This window comes from Melanerpes formicivorus, unplaced genomic scaffold, assembly GCF_026170545.1.
Source record: "Melanerpes formicivorus ecotype bairdi unplaced genomic scaffold, bMelFor1.0.p_v2 SCAF_10, whole genome shotgun sequence".
In the NCBI taxonomy this organism is placed as follows: Eukaryota; Metazoa; Chordata; class Aves; order Piciformes; family Picidae; genus Melanerpes; species Melanerpes formicivorus.
The window spans coordinates 24485449-24503006 of NW_027142362.1; the positions used below are offsets into that span (position 1 = coordinate 24485449).

At 54.0% G+C, this 17558-nt stretch overlaps 1 protein-coding gene across 1 annotated transcript in view; it reads left to right on the top strand.

The window, feature by feature from the left end:
- MYO9A (myosin IXA) overlaps positions 1 to 17558 on the top strand; it is a 259426-nt gene that overhangs the window by 49764 nt on the left and 192104 nt on the right. The window contains 1 exon segment of the mRNA XM_068144334.1: positions 6014 to 6935. Within this exon segment, the coding sequence (XP_068000435.1) occupies positions 6093 to 6935 (843 nt within the window). The 5' untranslated portion in view covers positions 6014 to 6092.

The following is a 17558-nucleotide window of genomic DNA, read 5'->3' on the forward strand; positions in this document are numbered from 1 at the left end:
TCCTGGCACAATTTCAGGCCAGTTTCTCTTGCTATGTCATCTGATAGTAGGGAGAGGAGACCAACCCCTACCTCCCTCCAATCCAGCTTCCTTTCAGGGAGTTGTAGAGAGCAACCAGAAAAAGTGGTCAGGAGTTGGAACAGGCTCCCAGGGAGGTGATGGAGTCCCTGTCCCTAGAGGTGTTCAAGAAACCATGGCCATGGGACCATGGTTTGATGACTGGGCTGGATGAGCTTGGAAACCTTTCCCAACCCAACTGAAGCTATGATTCTGGGTAGGAGGTGACATATCACGAGAAGAAAGCACTCTGCAAGTGGGCTGTGTGCTCCAAGCCTGGGTGACCCTCATAGTATCAGTGTGATTTTTTTCTCTCTCTCTGATTGAGCACCTTGGAATAAGGAATCAGGTTTGTGACAGAGGGGGACACAGTCTGTACCCTCATGGCTGTGTGGAGATTGTGGCTTTTACATTGCCAGGGGAAGTCAGAGAGTCAAACCGGGCAGCAGCAGCTTGCAGGGGCAGTTTGAGTAAGAAGCTTCAAATGTAGGAAATGGAGAGGAGTCAAGAAAAGAGAAGGCTGAAAAATCTATCACCTTAAACTGTCAGCAGCCCTTCCCTTCCCAGCCAGCCCTTAGCCCTGAGATCTTGGCTGCAGTGCTCATGGTTGTTTACAAGGATTTCTGACCTCTGAGGTCTGGGTTTTCGCCTCCCGTGGGATCAGCATCCCCTTGCTGCTGCCTCGATCCTGGCCCAAGCCAGCACACAAGCGAGTCACTGGATCATTAAGGCTGGAAAAGACCTCAGAGGTCATGGAGTCCAACCCTTAAGCCAACGCCGCCAAGGCCACCACTAAACCATGTCCCTCAGCACCACCTCTGCACATTTGCCAAAGGCTTCCAGGGCGATGACTCCAGCACTGCCCCGGGCAGCCTGCTCCAGCCTTTAACCACTCTTTCAGTGGAGAAGTTGTTCCTATTGTTCAAACTAAACCTCCCCTTGAGACCATTTCCTCTTGATTTTTACCTGGGAGCAAAAACCACATCCCACCTGGCTCCATCTTCTTTCAGAGCACTGTGGAGAGCTGTGAGGCCTCCCCTCAGTCTGCTCCAGACCAAACACCCCTAGCTCCCTCAGCTGCACCTCACCGTTCCTGTTCTCCAGACCCTTCCCCAGCTCTGTTGCCCTTCTCTGGACATTCTTCAGGCCCTTTATGTCCCTCTCATCTTTTTTTGAGGACAGTGAAGCAGCTAAATGATGGCTTGGTGGCAAAGCCACATCACCACTTAGAGACAGGCATCCCTGCTGAGTGGGGCAGGAGCTTTGCTTTTCCATGAGCCCACAGAAGTGATTAGCTGTCCAGTCACTCACTGAAATGTCAACTCAGAGCAGCTCAAAATCAGAGAATCACAAATGGCCTCATTCTGCCCAGCAGTTCTGTGTTCTGTTGCAGCTTGGCTACTGAGCTGCTGCTTTATGTTCCCTTGGGATCATGTGGTGGCTTCAGCTGGTGATTCACTCCTAAGCACCCCCTGGACCTCTCCACATCACCATGCACACAACATGCTGCAGATAGCCAGCCCAGAAAGAAACCCTCTGTGATGTCACAGAATCATAGAGTGTTGGGGTTGGAAGCGACCTCCAAAGCTCACCCAGTCCCAGCCCCTGCAGTCAGCAGGGACATCCTCCACTAGATCAGGTTGCCCAGAGCCCTGTCCAGCCTCACCTTGAATAGCTCCAGTCTTGGAGCCTCAACCACCTCCCTGGCAACCTGCTGCAGTGTTCCAGCAGCCTCTTGATGCAGAACTTGTTCCTCACATCCAATCTCAATCTGCTCTGCTCTCATTTCAAACCATTGCCCCTGGGCCTGTCCCTGCAGGCCTTTGGGAACAGTCCCTCTGCAGCCCTTCATGGAGCCCCTTCAGGTACTGGAAGGCTGCTCTAAGGTCCCCTCCCCAGAGCCTTCTCTTCCCCAGGCTGAACACCCCCAGCTCCCTCAGCCTTTCATTGTAGCAGAGCTGCTCCAGTCCTCTGATCATTTTCATGACCCTCTTCTGGGCCCTCTCCATCAGGTCCATGTCCCTCTTGTGTTGAGGTCTCCAGAGCAGGACCCAGGACTGCAGGTGAGGTCTCCCCAGAGCAGAGCAGAGCAGAGCAGAGCAGAGCAGAGCAGAGCAGAGCAGAGGGGCAGGATCCTCTCTCTCCATCTCTGGCCACACTGCTTTGGATGCAGCCCAGGCTGCCCTTGGCCTTCTGTGCTGCCAGTGCCCATTGCTGGCTCCTGTCCAGCATCTCACCCTGCAGCACTCCCAAGCCTTTCTCTGCAGAGCTGCTCTCAATCTCATCACCCCCAGCCTGGATTGATACCAAGGGATGCCCCGACCTACGTGCAAGTCCTTGCACTTTGCCTTAATGAAAATGCCTTTAATTAAATGAGTGCAGAGCGAGTCTTCCCGGGTTGCAAGGTCTGCCTCCATTTTGTTGTTTTCCAGTTCCTGGCTCATTTTTGGTGTCCAAATGAAAAGAACATTGCTAATTTTCAAAGGTATGGAAGAGCTTCTAGGGCAGCCTGCTTGAACAGTTGTCCTCAGGAGAGGCTTTCCCCTGGACATGTGCTAATTAGCTAATTGTCTGTCTTTCATTGCAGTATTTTCCCCCAAATACTTGGGACCTGCCTGTCTGCAGGAGGCCTGTTTGATGTTGAGCAGAGCCAGGCTCTTGTGCATTGCTGGTTGGGAGACCACAAGCAATTATCTTCATTAAGGTTTCTTTGACCTCCCAGAACCCTCCCAGCCACGTCTATACTGTTATTAAAAGCAACTCCTGTGATTTATAAGGCTCCAATTAGCACCTCTCTGCTTTCTGGCCTCCCTCCATTTCTTAGTAGTGGAAGCTTCTGGTGGTTGGGTGGTTTGCTGGTAGACTTGGCTCTGTCTGTGTTCCCACTTCCCAGGGCTTTTAGTACCTCTGTGGGTTTGCAGCAGTAGATCAAGGGGGAAATGGTTTGATGGTGAGGGAGGGTAGGTTTAGAGTGGATGTGAGGAAGTTCTTCAGTCTGCGGGTGGTGAGACTCTGGAATGGGTTGCCTAGGGAGGCTGTGGCTGCCTCCTCCCTGGAGGTGTTGAAGGCCAGGTTAGATGAGGCCTTGGGCTGAGAGGTGTCCCTGCCCATGGTGGGGGCGGTTGGAGTAGACGATGTCTGAGGTCCCTTCCAACCTCATGCATGCTATGATTCATGCTTGGCTCAGAGTTCTGCTGGATTCAAGTTGTTTGGATGCAGAAGAGCCAGATGTTTGTTGTTCTACCAAGTTCAGGCAGAGTAAGCCTCTGCTGAGGAGTAAGGGAAGCGTTGGGGTCGGTGGGGCAGGGCAGCCTGATACAGGATTTATTGAATCACAGAATCACAGAGTTGTTTGGGCTGGCAAAGCCCTCTGAGACCATCCAGCCCAACCAGCAATGCAATCCCACTATGGCCACCAACTCATGATCCCAAGTGCCGTGCCCACATGTTTTGTGAACACCTCCAGGGATGGGACTCCACCACCTCCCTGGGCAGCCTCTGCCAATCCCTCACTACTTTTGCAGCATAGAAGTTTTTCCTCCTCTCCAACCTAACTCTCTCCCGGCACAATTTCAGGCCATTTCCTCTTGACTAGGGGAAAGAGACCAACCCCCACTTCATTCCAAAGCTCCTTTCAGGGTGTTTTAGGTACTTGACATGAGGGAGGAGTTAGAAGGGAAGGTAACCAACTGCAAGCGCTGTTTGCAGTGCTCTCGTGAGTCAGCAACCTTTGATACACTCTGGTAACTCCAGTAAGTTCAGCAATCCCTCTTGTCCTAAGCTTGGAGGTAAGGATCTCCATGAGGAATTACCCAGCTGAAGCTTGGTGGGGGTGGGTTGGGTTTGGATTTTTTCCCTCCCTTCTGGAAGAAAAGCTGAGGTTGGAATCTTAGAGGCAGACAAAGCAAGCCCAAGCCAGCACTTGACTGACATCATCCCTGGTGCATCTGTGTGCCTTGACTGAAGCTATAAGAGAGCAGCTGGAGCCCTTCCCAGTGGATAATCTATGTGCTGCTCCCAAGCAGCGCGCCGCGGAGCCCTGCCAGGCATATTTCACTGTGACACATTAATGGCTTGGCCTGGAGGAGCGCGTGGCTGGCGCTAATCTGCTGAATGAAATACTGGAGAGAGAAACAATGCACCCTGAAATAATGCTCTGGGTTGGAGCACTCCAGAAGGGATGGAAGAAACCAAAGGGTTCTCCAGATCCCAGCCCTGCCTGGATGGAGAGGAGGGTGGCTGCGTGTGGGCTGAAGGGCTTGGATGTGAGTCCTTGGTGGGGAGGAGTGCAAAGGCAAGGTGAGACCAGGGGAAATGCTTCCTCTGAACACCCTGACATCTGAAGCTCAGGAGCTCTCTAAACCTGCCATGCTTTTTGACCTCCTGTTTTTGATCAGAGAATTGTTTGAGTTGGAAAAGCCCTCTGAGCTCACCCAGTCCAACCATCAACCCAACCCCACCATGGCCATCAAAGCATGTCCCCAAGTGCCGTGGCCACAGACTCTGTGAACAACTCCAGGGATGGGGACTCCACCACCTCCCTGGCACTTCCAATCCCTGACCGCTCTTGCAGCAAAGAAATTTCTCTTCGTCTCCAACCTAACCCTCCTTGAGTGTCTTGTGGATGCCATCAGGGAGCTGTCATGGTTTTGAGGTCTTGTTCCTGTGAGGCAGGAGAAGCTCAGTGTTCCATTTAATATTAGGATGTGCGTGCCATGTGTTTTGATGTCACCTGCCACTGTATTGCCCAGATCCAGGCTGTGAGCACCCTCTTAGGCACTGGTGAGGATTAGAATGGATCTTAGGAAGATGTTCCTCAGCACAAGGAGGCCTGTTTGATGTTGAGCAGAGCCAGGCTCTAGTGCATTGCTGGTTGGGAGACCACAAGCAATTATCTTCATTAAGGTTTCTTTGACCTCCCAGAACCCTCCCAGCCACGTCTATACTGTTATTAAAAGCAACTCCTGTGATTTATAAGGCTCCAATTAGCACCTCTCTGCTTTCTGGCCTCCCTCCATTTCTTAGTAGTGGAAGCTTCTGGTGGTTGGGTGGTTTGCTGGTAGACTTGGCTCTGTCTGTGTTCCCACTTCCCAGGGCTTTTAGTACCTCTGTGGGTTTGCAGCAGTAGATCAAGGGGGAAATGGTTTGATGGTGAGGGAGGGTAGGTTTAGAGTGGATGTGAGGAAGAAGTTCTTCAGTCTGCGGGTGGTGAGACTCTGGAATGGGTTGCCTAGGGAGGCTGTGGCTGCCTCCTCCCTGGAGGTGTTGAAGGCCAGGTTAGATGAGGCCTTGGGCTGAGAGGTGTCCCTGCCCATGGTGGGGGCGGTTGGAGTAGACGATGTCTGAGGTCCCTTCCAACCTCATGCATGCTATGATTCATGCTTGGCTCAGAGTTCTGCTGGATTCAAGTTGTTTGGATGCAGAAGAGCCAGATGTTTGTTGTTCTACCAAGTTCAGGCAGAGTAAGCCTCTGCTGAGGAGTAAGGGAAGCGTTGGGGTCGGTGGGGCAGGACAGCCTGATACAGGATTTATTGAATCACAGAATCACAGAGTTGTTTGGGCTGGCAAAGCCCTCTGAGACCATCCAGCCCAACCAGCAATGCAATCCCACTATGGCCATCACACCTTGGGGGCAGTGGTTTGAAGCTGAGGGAGAGTGGGTTTAGCCTGGATCTGAGGAAGTAGTTCTTCAGTGTGAGGGTGGTGAGACTCTGGGACAGGTTGCCCAGGTTGGTTGTGGCTGCCCTGGTGGCACTCAAGGCCAGTCTGGATGAGGCCTTGAGCAACCAAGTCTAGCTTAGAGGTGTCCCTGCCCGTGGTGTCAGGGGCTTGTGGTAGATCTCCGCGGTTCCTTCCCATGGCAGCCCTTCTGTGAGTCACGGTGCCCACCAATGGTGCCTGGAGGACCCCTGCCCGAGGTACAACCCCTGACCTGTGCTTGTTGTGCTTTCCGCAGCGCTGCCAGCATGATGACCTGAGGGGCTGGGGGCCAGCCCTGCCTATGCAGCGCGGGCACTGCTGGGAAGGGCTCCAATATGAGCGTGAATGATGCGGGAGGCAGGCGACGCTTGGAGGACAGCGACTTCACGCTGCACATCTACCCCGGCAGCATCGCCGAGGGCACCATCTACTGCCCTGTCACCGCCCGCAAGAGCTCCACGGCCGCCGAGGTCATTGAAGCGCTCATCGACAGGCTGCGGCTGGACAAGACCAAGTGCTATGTGCTGGCCGAGGTGAAGGAGTTCGGGGGGGAGGAATGGATCCTCAACCCCTCGGACTGCCCGGTGCAGCGCATGATGCTGTGGCCCCGCCTGGCCCTGGAGAACCGCAGCAGCGGCGAGGATTACCGCTTCCTGCTGCGCGAGAAGAACCTGGACGGCTCCATCCACTACGGCAGCCTGCAGTCCTGGCTGCGCGTGACGGAGGAGCGGCGCCGCATGGTGGAGCGAGGCCTCCTGCCCCAGCCTCCGCACAGGGACTACGACGACCTCTGCGGCCTGCCCGACCTCAACGAGAAAACGCTGCTGGAGAACCTCCGCCAGCGCTTCAAGCAGGAGAAGATCTACACCTACGTGGGCAGCATCCTCATCGTCGTCAACCCCTTCAAGTTCCTGCCCATCTACAACCCCAAGTACGTCAAGATGTACGACAACCACCAGCTGGGCAAGCTGGAGCCACACATCTACGCGGTGGCGGATGTGGCGTACCACGCCATGCTGCAGCGCCGCAGGAACCAGTGCATCGTCATCTCTGGCGAGAGCGGCTCGGGCAAGACCCAGAGCACCAACTTCCTCATCCACCACCTCACTGCCCTCAGCCAGAAAGGCTTTGCCAGCGGAGTGGAGCAGATTATCCTCGGAGCTGGACCGGTGCTGGAGGTAAGATGAGAAGGAGCACTGCAGCAGGCTGCCCTGCCCGAGCGGGATCGCTTTGTAGTCTGGAGAAGAGAAGACTGAGAGGGGATTTAATCCTTGTTTATAAACATTTGTTAATGTCAAGAGGGTCAGGAGGGAGGGGAGAGGCTCTGCTCAGTTGCACCCTGGGATAGGCCAAGGGGCAATGGATAGAAACTCCAGCCCAGGAGGTTCCACCTCAACATGAGGAGGAACTTCTTCACTGTGAGGTCCCAGAGCCCTGGAGCAGGCTGCCCAGAGAGGTTGTGGAGTCTCCTTCTCAGGACACATTTAAAACCCAACTGAATGCATTCCTGTTTGTGCTAGCCTAGGTCACAGGAGCACCCCCACCCATCTCAAACCACACTGGGAGCTCACCCCTTAATTCCTCCAAACTTTCTCTACATCAACCAAGGTTCCTCCAAGCCTCCTCCACATCTACCGAGGTTCCCAGGCTCACAGGTTATTAGGGGTTGGAAGGGACCTCTGGAGATCCCCACCTGCTAGAGCAGGAGCATAGAATCCAGCACAGGTCACACAGGAACACATCCAGATGGGACTGATACGTCCCCAGAGAAGGAGACCTTCAAGATAATCCAGCTCCAACCCCCTGCTATGGGTTGGGACACCCTCCCACCAGCCCAGGTTGCTCAAGGCCTCATCCAGCCTGGCCTTGAACACCTCCAGGGAGGAGGCATCCAGCACCTCCCTGGGCAACCTGTGCCAGAGTCTCCCCACCCTCACTGGAAAGAATTTCTTCCTCATCTCCAGTCTCAATCTGCCCTCTCCCAGCTCAAAGCCATTGCCAATCACAGAAAATTCTCAATTGCAGCAGCAGCTGTTTGGAGATGCAGTGTTGGGCTTCACCTAGCTCTGTAAAGACAGACTGCAAGGTGGAATTACTGGTGCCAGGAGTTGTTGTTTGAGAAGGAGTTGGGGGTCTGGGAGTGCAAAGCTGGACATGAGCCAGCTCTAAGTGCTGCCAGCCCAGAGCCAGCCCTGCCCTGGGCTGATCCCCAGCAGTGTGGGCAGCAGGGACAGGGAGGGGATTCTGCCCCTCTGCTCAGACCCCCTTTGCAGTGCTGGGGCAGCTCTGGAGCCCTCAGCACAGACAGGGACCTGATGGAGCAGGGCCAGAGGAGGCCACAGCAGTGGATACAATCTCCCTGGGCAACCTGTGCCAGAGTCTCCCCACCCTCACTGCCAGGAATTTCTTCCTCATCTCCAGTCTCAATCTCCCCTCCTCAAGCTTCAAGCCATTGCCCCTTGTCCCATCACTACAGATCTCTTCAGGTAAGAAGTGCTTTGACTAATGGAAAGTGATGGATTTGGGGGGATTTATTTCCTATTTTGAAAGTGTTCTTTGGCAGTTGTAGATAAAAAATATCTATGTGATGAGTTTGAGGGCTTGGGTCGGCTTCAGCCTCCAGCAGAAGCTTGGGAATCAGATGGAGCAGTGACTACTGCTGGTGGTCTGCTCAGCTGAGAAGTGAACAGCTTCATTCTGCAGAGCCAGCAAGTTTGGTTTCATTCTGTTTTCCCATCAGGTAGAGTGAGCTGAGCTGATTTAATCTGCAGTTAGCAAATGATTAAAGTCATTTGGGATGGGCTTTGCCCTGCGAAGCAACCAAGTGAGCCACGAAGGTGATCACAGGGCTGGGGAACCTCCTCTATGGGGACAGGCTGGGAGAGTTGAGGCTGTTCAGCCTGGAGAAGAGAAGGCTCCAGGGAAACCTTAGAGCAGCCTTCCAGTACCTGAAGGGGCTCCAGGAGAGCTGGGGAGGGACTTTTGGCAAGGACTGGGAGTGACAGGATGAGGAACAATGGCTTTGAGCTGGAAGTGGGGAGATTGAGACAGAAGATGAGGCACAGGTTGCCCAGTGAGGTCGTGGGTGTCCCCTCCCTGGAGGTGTTCAAGGCCAGGTTGGATGAGGCCTTGAGCAGTCTGGGCTGGTGGGAGGTGTCCCTGCCCATGGTGGGGGTTGTATCTGTATGGTCTTGAAGGTCCCTTCGAATCCAACCCCTGCCATGACTCTCTGACTCCATGTCTGCAGGCAGGCTGTCCATGAGCTGCACCTTTCTTTGCTATCCTCTCCCTACTTGCTGTTCCTTTACACTGTCAAGTGTGGAGACAGAGTGCAGACAGTTCCAGGAGGGTGCAGTTTGAAGCTCCCTGGTTATCAGGACTCTTCTTGTTCCCCCTCTGTTTCAAAACCTGGAGCTTAAGTTTCCTTCACTCTAGGATGGAGGACAGCAGCACCAGCACTCTGCTGGTGACAGGGCTTTGCCCTGGCAGTGGAGCACGTTGGCATTAGGGACAGGAAGGGATGCCCTGAGCCTCTTCCTGTGCCTTTTGCAAGCTCTGCAGCTGGTTTTAGGGTGAAAGATCTGAGACTTGTGAGCCATCTCTGTGCTTCCTTTGGCTTGTGGAGCAGCACTTCGCATTGCTTTGCGTTCTGGCAGCTGGAGGGCTGCTGGGGGGTGTCCCCAGCTGCCTCCAGGTCTCCACAGGAGAAAGTGAGGGGAATGAAGAGCTGCTGATGCGCTGCCAACATCAGCCCCAACCAGCCCCAAATCACAGCTCCAAGAGAAACCACACAGGCTGCTGCTTCTGCTCCCCTCCCTGAGATGTCCTGGCCAAGGGCTGTCCAGGGCAGAGCTGCTCTGAGGAGTGGCATTTCCCTGCCACCCATCTGCAGGTTTGACCTCCTGATCCCTGAACACTGACACAGGCTGCCCAGGGGGGCTGTGGAGTCTCCCTCTCTGCAGATATTCAAAACCCACCTGGATGTGTTCCTGTGTGACCTGCCCTGGGGGATCCTGCTCTGGCTGGATGAGCTTTTGAGGTCCCTACAAGCTCCTGGCATTCTGTGGCATCCACAGTATCACAGTGTCACAGTATCACTAAGGTTGGATGAGACCTCGAGGATCATCCAGTCCAACCTGTCACCACAGACCTCATGACTAGACCATGGCACCAAGGGCCACATCCAATCCCCTCTTGCACACCTCCAGGGATGGGGACTCCACCACCTCCCTGGGCAGCACAGCCCAATGACGAACGACTCGCTCGGTGAAGAACTTTCTTCTCACCTCGAGTCCAAACCTCCCCTGGCACAGCTTGAGACTGTGTCCTCTTGTTCTGGTGCTGGTTGCCTGGGAGAAGAGACCAACTCCCTTGGATTTGTGCTGGGAACACCTTTGTCAATTCTTCCTACGTTTAGGTGCCACACTTGTGTGATTTCCCTCCTCTCTCCCCACCCCCTTTTGTTGTTCTTCTCCAGTCACCACCTTCCATCACCACCTTGTCCCTCTGCCTGTTTAAAATGAATTGTTCAGCTCAGGCTTAGCTGTAAGCAGGCAGCCACCTGCCTCTGTGTGCTGCCACTGCTGCTCCAGGGAGCGGAGCACAGCAGGGAAGGCTTTACTCACAGCTCTTAACCTCTTTGGTCTTTCCCTGCTTGCACATCAGCTGTGGCCAGCAGCAGCAGGGCAGGGATTGTCCCCCTGGACTCAGCACTGGGGAGGCCACATCTTGAGAGCTGGGTTCAGTTTTGGGGCTCTCACTCCAAGAACATTGAAGTGCTGGAGCAGGTCCAGAGAAGGACAATAAAGCTGGGGAAGGGTCTGGAGAAGAGGCCTGGGGAGGAGCAGCTGAGGGAGCTGGGGGTGTTTGGTGTGGAGACGAGGAGGCTGAGGCAGACCTCATTGCTCTCTCCAGCTCCCTGAGAGGAGGCTGGAGCCAGGTGGGGGTTGGGCTCTTCTGTCATGCAGCAAGAGAGAGGACAAGAGGAATTGGCCTCAAGTTGTGCCAATGTTGGACATCAGGAACAATTTCTTCCCTGCAAGGGATGTCAAGGCCTGGAAGAGGCTGCCCAGGGAGGTGGTGGAGTCTCCATCCCTAGAGATATTTAGAAGCTGTGTGGATGTGGTGCTGAGGGCTGTGGTTCAGTGGCAGTGGCTCAGCAGCAGTGGTGGGACTGTGAGCTCTGGGTGAGCAGCTGGGCTGGGTGACCTCCAAGGTGTCTTGCAGCCTCAGCAGTTGTGGGATTCAAGGGAGGAGAATTCTTGAGTATGGAATTGCAGCCAAATGGAATGTTGCAGTGAGGTGGGGGTTGGTATCTTCTCCCTACTCTCAGGTGATAGAAGGAGAAGAACTGGCCTGAAATTGTGCCAGGGGAGGGTTAGTTTGGAGTGCAAGAATGGTCAGGGATTGGAACAGGCTGCCTTGGGAGGTGGTGGAGTCCCTGTCCCTGGAGGTGTTCAAGGAATGTGTGGCCATGGTGAGGTTTGGTTGGTTGCAGGTTGGACTGGATGACCTCAGAGTTCTTTTCCAACCCAAACAATTTGGTTGCCAAGTCTAGTTGAGAGGTGTTCCTGCCCATGGCAGGGAGGTTGAAGTAGGTATCTCTAGGATCCCATCCAGCTGAAGCCATTCTAGGAGTCTGTGAGCATCTTTGGCTGGAGTGTGTGCTCCAGAGCCCCATGCCTGGGAGTGCTGTCGCTGTCCCGCTCGCACGGCCCGAGCGGAGGTGGAGCACAGGCAAGGGGCTTAATGGTTTGGTTTCTTTCAACCTGCAGCTTTGCTGGGTTCCTAATTTCCCTTTGTGGAGTAGCCTCAGGCTGTTGTGTGGGGGCTGTTTGTGTTCTGTGTTGTGTGAGGTTTCTGTGAGCCTTGTTGCACCTTTGGGGACAGCTCTCAGAGCAAGCTGTTAGTGCCAGCTGAAGGTGGTGAGAGCAGCCAGCAGCTGCAAGTAGCAGCCACTGTGCTTAGAGGTGAGTGCTGAGACCAGGAGTGTCCCTCTACAGTGCATTTGACATGAGACAGTCATGGAATGGTTTGGGTTGGAAGGGACCTTAAGGTCATCCAGTTCCAACTTCCCTGCCATGGGCAGGGATCCCTTCCTCCAGCCCAGCTTGCTCAAGGCCTCATCCAGTCTGGCCTTGAAGAACTCCAGGGAGGAGGCAGCCACAGCCTCCCTGGGCAGCCTGTGCCAGAGTCTCCCCAGCCTCACTGGAAAGAATTTCTTCCTCATCTCCAGTCTCAATCTGCCCTCTCCCAGCTCAAAGCCATAGTCCCTCTGCCTGTCACTACAAACCCTTATGGAAATCCCAGCATGGTGTGGGTTGGAAGGGATCTCTGGATACCATCTAGTCCAACCTCCCTGCTCAAGCAGGTCCCCCACAGCAGGTTGCCCAGGATCACAATGCCCAGGCAGGTTTGGAATGTCTCCTCACCTTGCTGCCCTGCCCGCTGCGGCCCCACGAGCATCCTCCTGTGCTCAGTGCCAAGTGAAACACAAACCATGCTGGGGAGCTTGGAGTGCAGCTGATGGAATCACCATCTTACTCTTTTGGTTCCCCTCCCCTTCCCCCCAGTTCTCAGCAAAACTGCAGAGGCAGCAAATCTCTGCCTGGCTCAGGTATGGCCCAAAGTCCCCAGGCAGGTATCAGATGAGGAGTCTGCCCCTGGTGTTATCAGCTGCAATGCTCTCAACTTCTCCTTTGTCACAGAAGTGCTGCCATAGCAATGTCTCAAACCAGACAGATTTTCTCAGCAGCTGTTTACAGGCAAATCTTCCAAGGTCCCAGGGGGAATTTCTCAACTGCTGTAAAAAAAAAGAAAGAAACAAAGACAATAAAAGGCAATTTTTAGTGCTGTGTGACAGGCTGCTGGTGGCAGGGGGGAGCTGCTGCTGGCATTCATAGAATCACAGAATCAACCAGCTGGAAAAGACCTCAGAGCTCATCAAGCCCAATCTATTACCTAACACCTAACACCTCCTGACAACTAAACCATGGCTGCAAGTGCCACATCCAATCCAGGCATGGGGACTCCACCACCTCCCTGGGCAGCACTCCACTTCTTTCTGGGAAGAACTTTCTCCTCACTTTCAGCCTAAACCTCCCCTGGCACAGCTGCAGACTGTGTCCTCTTGTTCTGGGGCTGGGTGCCTGGGAGAAGAGCCCAACCCCCAGCTGGCTCCAATCTCCCTTCAGGGAGTTGTAGAGAGCAAGAAGGTCTCCCCTGAGCCTCCTCTTCTGCAGGCTAAGCAACCCCAGCTCCCTCAGCCTCTCCTCCCAGGGCTGTGCTCCAGACCCCTCCCCAGCCTCCTTGCCCTTCTCTGGACACCTTCAAGTGTCTCCATGTCCTTCTTAAACTGAGGAGCCCAGAATTTATAGAATGGCTTGAGTTGGAAGGGACTTCAGATATCTTCTAGTTCCCACCCCCTGCCATGGGCAGGGACACCTCCCACCAGCCCAGGTTGCTCAAGGCCTCATCCAGCCTGGCCCTGAACACCTCCAGGGATAAGGTGTCCACAGCTTCTCTGGGCAATCTATTCTGGTGTTCCACCACCTTTGTAGTCAGAAAGCTCTTCACATGTCCAGCTAAACCTACCCTGCTCTAGTTTTAATCCATTCCCCTTGTCCTGGCACTCCCAGCCCTTGCCAAAAGTCCCTCCCCAGCTCTCCTGGAGCCCCCTCAGGTACTGGAAGGCTGCTCTGAGGTCTCGCTGGAGCCTTCTCATCTCCCGGCTCAACAGCCCCAACTCTCCCAGCCTGGCCCCACAGGGGAGGTTCGGCAGCCCTTTGGTCATGATAGACCATTTCCAGCAGATCCATGTCCTTCCCAGGTGGTGTCCAGCTGCAGCATCTCTGTTGGGCTATGATAAAGGAGTTCATTGCTGGGATTGCCTTGGAAAGCAAATAGCAGCTGGCCCTTTGTAGAGCTGGCTGTGCTGGTTGCATTGCCATGAGGTGGTTCTTGGCTTACAAACCTCAGGACAGCACCTGGGATTGCTTTGAATTTCAGGAGTGTATTCCCTTCTCTTCTGTCATTCCTACCTGGAACAGTGTTAATGGGAGGTAAAAATGGAGTATATTCCCTTTTTTTCCACCATTCCTACCACAGAACTGTCAGGGCTGGAAGGAACCTCAAGGCTCAGCCAGCTCCAACCCCCTGCCATGGGCAGGGACACCTCACACCACAGCAGCTTGCTCACAGCCGCCTCCAGCCTGGCTGCAAACACCTCCAAGCATGAGGCTTCCACCACCTCCCTGTGCCAGTCTCTCACCACCCTCATAATGAACAACATTTTCCTAACATCCAATCCTGTTTTTAAGCAATTAGGTGGTGTCCTTAGAGGCTTTATCCCTGACAAATGGCTTTATCTGAAGGGGAGAGGGCAAGCTGCTTCCTCTGCTCACTACTCCCTCCTGCTCATTTTTAACCCATGATCCCTGGAGGTCTTCAAGGTCAGGCTGGACAAGTCTGTGAGCAGCCTGCTCTAGTGGAGGATGTCCCTGCTGACTGCAGAGGGGTTGGACCAAATGACTTTTGGAGGTCCCTTCCGACCCAACCCATTCCAGGATTGTCTGTGCACAGCTCAGAGTCTGGGGGGCTGCCCAGGGAGATGGTGGAGTCATCATCACTGGAGGTATTTAAAAAGAGCCTGGGTGAGGCACTCAGTGCCATGGTTTATTTAGATAGTGTTGGGGGATAGGTTGGACTGGATGATCTCAAAGGTCTTTTCCAACCTGGTGAATTCTGTATTCTGTATTCCAGGGGGTTTTGCCCTCTCATTCTTACCCTTCCAACTCTGCAGGGAGAGGTTAGAGGGGGACAGAGATTGTCCAGATGATGCCTAACGAGGGAAGAATTTGTGCAGGCCTCTGCTGGCAGCAGTGACACAAAGGAGTCATAGAGCAAGGCTCATGCACCAAATGCTTTCCAGCAGGGCTGGCAGAAAGCTGTTATTCTTCAGCTGGGGAGAGCTGACAGTTGCAGGCTCTGCATCAAACAGGGCCTTGTTCAACCCTTGCTCTGATTGCTGAATTATTCAACATTTTCACTCCACAGCCTGCCTGCAGTATCCAGGTTGGCTCTGTCAGCAGCTGCCTTCAATGCCATCATTATTGTGCAGGATTTGCTATCTGCAGCAAACATTTGGGTATCCCCAAAGTCCAGTTTGTTATGGGTGAGTGACAAAAAAATTGTTCATTTCTGGCCTGAGCTGTCTGCACCAAAATGAAGGCAGATAGTAAAGCAGGGTTGTGCAGAGCTGCCTGTTTGTGCCCATTGGGGATCACCAGCAAGGTTGTTTCCAGGGGAGAAATCACAGAATCATGAAATGGGTTGGCTTGGAAGGGACCTTAAAGGTCATCCAGTTCCAACTTCCCTGCCATGGGCAGGGACACCTCCCCCCAGCCCAGCTTGCTCAAGGCCTCATCCAGCCTGGCCTGGAACACCCCCAGACAGGGGACATCCACAGCCTCCCTGGGCAGCCTGTGCCAGTCTCTCCCCACCCTCACTGCAAAGAATTTCTTCCTCATCTCCAGTCTCAGTCTCCCCTCTCCCAGCTCAAAGCCATTGTCCCTCGTCCTGGCACTCCCAGCCCTTGTCCAAAGTCCCTCCCCAGCTCTCCTGGAGCCCCTTCAGGTATTGCAAGGCTGCTCTAATGTCTCCCTGGAGGTTTTCTACCCCCAGTAAACCTGCCCCTGTATTTTAACAGTCCTGCAATGAGAAGTTAATGCTCTGGTAGGGATTTTGTTTCTTCCCTCCCTCCACTTCTCCCACTCAAAATACAGATTTGGGTGTCAGGGCCATTTATTGAGAGCCTTTTGATGGTTCTCTTTGTGGCTAGGGAACTCATACCTGATTTGCTTGCTGTGCTTTGGTGTTGGTGTCGGTGTCATACCAGGTTGATGCTGTGCTGGTCACCCTTGGTGGGGAACCAGGAGCTGGGGACTCTTTGTAGGACAGGGACTGCACCCCAGCCCTGGTGGTAATGGTTGCCAAATGTTGGCTTTTTAAGTGTTTCTGCCATCCCTGTGGCTGTCCCCAGCACAAAAGGTGAGTGTTGCTGAAAGCAATTTCGTTTGCTGGCCAAGGAGCAGGACCATCTCTTATCTCCTCAATGACACCTGATGGCACCTCAATGACACCTACTGAGCTCTGGGAATTCCAACAAGGTCCTCAGGCAGCAGATAAAGCAGATAACATCTTCTGAATGTGTCCTCAGTGTCTTCACAAGGGAGAGGCTTTCTCTTCTTATTTATAGCAGAGAAATTGCTTTTTATAGCACAGAAATATTTCTTGCCGCTGGATCCAGTGGAGAGACAGAGGAAATGAGATTACTTTGTGCTGCTTTTACTTTTGATGCCTCCAGTGGTTATTGATGGGTAGAAGACTAAAGCAAGAGAGTTACTTCTGGAGTCAGTGCAGGTGGCTGCTGCTTGCTTCTGCCTCTGCTTTACTTTCCTGTATGAACCTGGACATCACAGCACCACAGAATGGTAGGGGTTGAAGGGACCTCTGAAGGTTGTGTCCAGCCCCCTGCCAGAGCAGGGTCACCCAGGGCAGGTCACACAGAAACACAACCAGGTGGGCTTGGAAGCTCTCCAGAGAAGGAGACTCCACAACCTCTCTGGGCAGCCTGCTCCAGGCCTCCAGCACCCTCACACCCAAAGAAGTTTCTCTGGGTTCCAGTTCATATCTGCTGCTTCTCATCTCATCGCTGGGCAGCAGTGCAAAGAGCCTGGCCCCTTGTTCTTGAGTACCCACCCTGTAGTGATTTGTAAGTTGTGATCAGATTCCCTCTCAGCCTTCTCTTCTCCAGTGCCATCTCTGTGCCTTGTTTCCTCATACTCTTGCTATAGGGAGAGAGAATCATAGTATCATGAAATGCTTTAGGTTGGAAGGGACCTTTAAAGCTCATCCAGTCCAACCCCCTGCAGCCAGCAGGGACAGCTGCAGCTAGAGCAGGTTGCTCAGAGCCCCAAACAACCTGACCTGCAATGGTGCCAGGGATGGGGCAGCTCCCAGCTCTCTGGGCAGCCTGGGACAGGCTCTCACCACCCTCAAGGGCAAACATTTCTTCCTTCTCTCTGAGTCTCCCTCTTGCAGTTCAAACCATCCCCCCTTGTCCTGTCACAGCAGGCTCTGCTCAAAGTCTGTCCCCAGCTCTCTGATCCCCCTTGAAGCACTCAAAGACCACCAGAAGGTCTCCCTGGAGCCTTCTCTTCTCCAGGCTGACCAAGCCCAACTCTCCCAGCCTGGTCTCCCAGCAGAGGGCTTCCAGCCCTGCCAGCACTGCTGTGGCCTCCTCTGGCCCTGCTCCAACAGGTTCCTGCCTGTGCTGAGGCCTTCAGAGCTGGACAAGGGTGGTGAGACTCTGGAATAGGTTATCCAGGGAGGTTATGGATGCTTCCTCCCTGGAGGTGTTCAAGGCCAGTTTGGATGAGGCCTTGAGCAGCTGAGTCTGGTTCGCTCCTTAGTTCAGGAGGGACAGGGATCTGCTGGAGAGAGTCCAAGGGAGGGCTCCAAGGATGCTGAAGGGACTGCAGCACTGCTGGTGAGGAGAGGCTGAGAGCCCTGGGGGTGTTTAGTCTGGAGAGGAGAAGACTGAGAGGAGATCTGATCAATGTCTATCAATAGCTGAGGGCTGGGGGTCAGGAAGGAAGGGACAGGGACAGCCTCTGCTCACTGTGCCCTGGGACAGGCCAAGGGGCAGTGGATGGAAACTGCAGCACAGGAGGTTCCACCTCACCAGGAGGAGGAACTTCTGCACTGGGAGGTCCCAGAGCCCTGGAGCAGGCTGCCCAGAG